This window comes from Vicia villosa, linkage group LG6, assembly GCF_029867415.1.
Source record: "Vicia villosa cultivar HV-30 ecotype Madison, WI linkage group LG6, Vvil1.0, whole genome shotgun sequence".
In the NCBI taxonomy this organism is placed as follows: Eukaryota; Viridiplantae; Streptophyta; class Magnoliopsida; order Fabales; family Fabaceae; genus Vicia; species Vicia villosa.
The window spans coordinates 98,427,156-98,432,243 of NC_081185.1; the positions used below are offsets into that span (position 1 = coordinate 98,427,156).

Sequence of the window (5,088 nt, forward strand, 5' to 3'; positions counted from 1 at the left end):
AAGTTGTTTATCTGATTTTTTTACATAGAATATATTTTCGATTTACCACAAATATTCTCCTTTAGGTTTTTATCTTTCACACAATTTATGAAGATATGTATCATGCAGTAAGTAGTATGATTTCTTCAAACCTAAATATGGCAAATTAAATGGAACACACGTATCCGTTAAATAATCTCAATTGATAACTATGTATAGGCACATTAGATGTAGGAGAGTAAGAAATTCTAGCCACTAGATCACTTGACCCAAAAAAATACACTATAAATAAATTGAATGATAACATATTACTTATATCCGAATATTTAAAGTGAATTTGAATCTAATTATGAAGTTGAATTCATATCATGGTATTTTGCACAACCCCTACTTACACCAATGCTTTTGACATTTTTAATTTATTTAAAACCAAGTTGAAGTTAAGTATTAGCAATACAATTACTGAATGAACTATGCATATTCAGATATTCATTCATACACCAATTACATTGCATCTCAGAGTAGTCATCCAATTTGAAAGTATACCTGCCCATTTTCCCCCCTCAAATTTTGTTATAATGCAATTTGAGAGCACTACCTTGATCATTGTAACTATTGGCTCTGGTGGCTATTCAATTAGCCCGTGGCTCTGTGTGCTGATCACACAGTAAAAATTTTCCTCACCTTCTTCATGTTCCTTCGACAAACAGGACATGTACCAGCTGCCTCAGCTATCCTGCATAGATAAGGTTGCACATACATCATTCACCATACAAGAAAAAAACATCAGACATCAGGAATTTAGAAGTGTTTGTTTTGATGACAATGAACTTACCTAGTTCCACATGCAAAACAAGCCACGCAGTGCCCGCATGGAAGGAAGAAGCAATCCCGTGGAGCATCAAAACAAATTGCACAAAGACGCCGAGTATTATTATTACTGGTCTCACCGTCAGCCAAAAACTTCCCGTCTGCGGAACCTCCAGTGAGAAAGTTAAGATCCTCGTCATCCTGCGGTAAGGAATCATATGATGAACCCCAGCTTGAAAGATCATCATCTTTGCGAGAAAGCAAAGGGGCTCGATCAGGTCCTGTTCCTTCAGATCTGGATCCTACTCTATCATCATTGGCACCCTGAAGTTTGTTTAAGAAGTTGAAGGCCCAAAACATGATTACAGTCAGTACACCTGTAGGGAGATGTAGCTTTAGTAACGTATAAAAACATTAAGGATTAATCCCGTGGGACGATGATTATATAAAGACGCTACCTATGCCAAAAGTATATGTCAGCCATCTTGGTCCATAGGTCAGTTTGACATACCACTCATCACTAGATGTGTTCTGAACCAAAGTAAAGATAACATCAATAAACAGGAAAATCTAAAGTCGACCCCATTTTCTGGGATAAGGTGAGGTTATTGTTGTTGTTGACTATTTATATGAAGCAAGTAATATAGTAAATAATCTTGCCTGCTGTGGAGCAGGAGAGACTAAGACGGCTGCGTTTCCATCTGGAAAGAAAATATTTAAACTGCATGGACTACTAGTCGGGGCGCATTTGTAGAAAGCATTTGTTGTATTATGCAAAAAGGCCCTTACGGTGAGGTTTAATTCAACCTATTCAAAAACAAGAAACAAAGAATGTAAATAAGAATAATCAACGATGATGAAATTAATAAACACGATGTCTTAAATATTTATAAGCCTGTTAGAATCATATAAATATAAGGTAGAAAAAAACCGACTCTGATGAGAAATATAAATAAAATCTTATGATAACAATTGCATCAAACACCAATTTTCCCAAACTCAGAACACTCTGGTCTGAATTATCATTAGTACTCTAACACCATTTTAATTGAATGCATGACCTTTTGTGTGATACTAACTCTGTCCAAAGGTCTAATGCTTTCTTCAAATAGGCTTAAAATGAGATCATAGGAATAAGTAATGTCCAGGTTCAGATGTTCATGTTAACAACTGACTATTCAAAGGTTTTCAAACATGCAAGTTTAAATGTATATAAAGAAAAGACAGATGAAAGTATTCACATTACAAATAATAGTAACCAAGCATACATTCACTGCATCACAGCTTAAGTTTCAATTCACTTTTTATAATCTCTGAAAATTTATCTTGTTGCATTAAACAAGATATCCTATAACTTAATACATGTTTTACCCGCGTCAAAGATATTTTAATAGATACTTTTGCTTGTAGATTTACCAATATGATAAAAAGTAACACATCATGACTTCATAATCAATGAAAACTTTTGTTTTCAGTCATTCCAGAAATTGTAATTAATTATACCAGAAATTGCAAGTATGGCATATAAATGCAAAAAATTACCTCCACTTCATCTTCTAAATTGCCCAAGGCCACGTAATAGTACGATGACCTGAATATTTCTTGTGTAATCATACCAGTTCCTTGAAGAAAAAAAGAAGTCAGTATATGATAATATGAAAGTGAGTATAGATATAGTTCTTATATCACTTTCTTACCATGGATCACGTTCCAAGACAGAGTTGTATTGGGATATGTTGGGTCCTCCAGCCACAATGAGAGACTTTCAGCTCCTGTAAGCAGAGGCAGAAGAAAAACATGATCACTAAATATGCCATAGCAGGCAAATTTTTGGCATGTCCTAGATAATATAAGGGTTAATAGGCATTTACACCCCTGTAATGTTAGCGAATTTTGCTTTTCCCCCTCCGTGGCCAAAGGCAGGTTTTGGCAACGATTTTTTTAAAAAAACTGTTGCCAAAACCTGCTTTTAAGAACGGAGGGGGGAAAAGCAAAATTCGCTAACATTACAAGGGTGTAAATGCCTATTAACCCATAATATAATAACTACATGAAAATATGTAATAGCTACAATGGACTTGAGCACCATGATAACTAAATCAGGCAGTACATTTCAAATTTGCAATGAGATGTTAGTAAAAATGAGATGTTAGTAAAAATGAGATGTTTGGTAACTTCGAGTCAAAATTAATTTTGGCTGCAACCTTCAGTTTGACTAAAAATGATAGTAAGAAGTAACTCTAGCATTAGATTGAACATCTGCGCTAAAGCTGTACACATGAATCACTTCACTTCAAAATCAAATTCATTCAAAATCACGCATGTCAAGTGTGGATAGAAACACATACTAAGTGACAAGTGAGTGAGTGATGGATGCGTGAGAAACAAATTAACAAAAAATAATAGAGAAACCACTAAAGTTTCACGTAGAGAGAACAAATACCTTCTGCAATTACAAGATAAATAGAGGAATTCTCAGAGCTCACGCTATACGAAATATTCACTTGAGACCCTCTATTCAGATAATATTTCCATTCCTGTAAAAACCATAACAAAAGGGCATTAGTTCAACCACAACAAACCTGACACTTTTCAGTAACAATTACAAGATCAATTACAAACGCTTTCCATTTTGCAATATCCGAATTCTAAATCACGAGAAAGCGAGATACACAGATACTTGCCTTATCTGCGCCATAAGGAAGAGATATATTCCAAGTTTCTCTCCAAATGGAAACAACATCAAGCGGTGGATAATCATATGTACCATAAAGAACGAGTCCTGGATTCGCCTCTATGTTTTCTACCTAATGCAAACAAACCCATGTTACAAACACACTCACAAACTATAAATGAAGAACAGATAAAAAAATGATAACAATACATGCAGTAACTGAAAGTCTGAAACTGACCTTCACATATTGCACAAAGACAGGGTTAGGTTGCAAAACAATTGAAGAACACGGACCTAGAACCATGGTCATCGATCCGTACACTCCCATTATCATTGTCACTGCAACTGTAACATAACATTGCAAACTAGTCTCAATATCTTATAGTGAAAACAAATGCAGCATAGTAAATTCATATTCAGTGTTCAATTCAAACTAAGTATGTATAAACAAAGAGATTGGATTGAAAGGAAAATTCGCTGACCGAAGAACCAAAAGCTGAAGATGACAACCAAGCAGGACCACTTCTCATCTCTAACAAGAGCGGAGTCATCGCCCATTCTGAAATTGGTTCTGCCATAGGTGATTCTCACACGGCGAGTCTCACGTGGGGGATTATTCGAAGCTTCGACATTTTCGTCTGAGTGAGAAGGTTCAGCGTTGGGCGCGGAAGGAGGAATGGCGGAGGTGGAATGTGGCTCTGGCATTGTAGAGAGAGAAAGTGAGATAGAGAGTGAGAGATAGTGGTGGTGAGGAGAGAGAGAAGGTTGAGGTGTTGACGAAGAAGGTGGTTCATTGTTGCTTGGGTTCAACTGTGAGTCTTGGTGTTGTTGGTTGGAATGGTTGTTGGGTTGTGATGGAATGGTAACTGAAATGATGGTTGTTACTAGGGATGGCAATGGATCTTTTTCTATAATTTTTTTTCAAGAATCTTTTTCTATAATTTTGAACACGCAATTACTACTATCAATTCAAATTTCAACCAGTTTTTAGGAGTGATTTAATTATTATAAAATACATATTAAAAATAAACAAAAAAAAAAAAACCATGTTATTTGTAATCTTAAAACAAAAACAAATGTTTTTTTATAATTAAGATAATTTATATGTTTCTGTATCAAAATAAATAATTAATATTTTTTTTCTTCTTAATATAAAATTATATTTACAATATTGATGAATGAATAGTTATATTATATTATATCATGATACAATATTATAATAATTTGCTACTAATTTAAATAGTTATATATAATATACTGTTGTATTCAATTAACAGAAATTAATATAACTATTTATTTATTAATATTATTATATAATTTTATAATAAGAAGGAAAAATATATATTAATTATTTATTGGATGCAACAAATAGAATTTTATTAACGTTAACAAAATATTTATTTTTGTTTTAATATTAATAATAAGAATAGGTTTTTTTAGATTTTTGTATATGTTTTTATAAATATTTTATAAATTAGATTTGTTATAAAATAATTTATTTATAATTAATATTTAAACATATATTATTTTTATATTAATAAATAATAACTAATATATTAATTAAAGCTATCTATATTATTATATATTAATAAGAAAAAATTGCTACTATTATATAAATTTCTATT

The 5,088-nt window shown here is 32.7% G+C and overlaps 1 protein-coding gene across 1 annotated transcript; it reads right to left on the minus strand.

Moving 5' to 3' along the window:
* Positions 1-370: 370 nt before the first annotated feature.
* LOC131611938 (E3 ubiquitin-protein ligase APD2-like) lies at positions 371-4,329 on the minus strand. The gene is made up of 10 exons (XM_058883764.1): positions 3,946-4,329; positions 3,702-3,808; positions 3,474-3,596; positions 3,233-3,326; positions 2,487-2,561; positions 2,332-2,411; positions 1,450-1,596; positions 1,248-1,320; positions 815-1,166; positions 371-715 (listed from the first exon to the last, which is right to left on the minus strand). Exons 1-10 carry the CDS (start codon positions 4,166-4,168, stop codon positions 640-642), a joined length of 1,350 nt encoding a protein of 449 aa, XP_058739747.1. The 5' UTR covers positions 4,169-4,329; the 3' UTR covers positions 371-639.
* Positions 4,330-5,088: the final 759 nt, after the last annotated feature.

Excerpts from the sequence above, each read along its gene's own strand:
- LOC131611938 (XM_058883764.1), bottom strand. The coding sequence starts at position 4,168 with ATGCCAGAGCCACATTCCACCTCCGCCATTCCTCCTTCCGCGCCCAAC. Across the intron at positions 2,412-2,486 it reads GTCTTGGAACGTGATCCATG|GAACTGGTATGATTACACAA; the intron begins GTAAGAAAGTGA and ends TTTTTCTTCAAG. Across the intron at positions 1,167-1,247 it reads GACATATACTTTTGGCATAG|GTGTACTGACTGTAATCATG; the intron begins GTAGCGTCTTTA and ends ATCTCCCTACAG.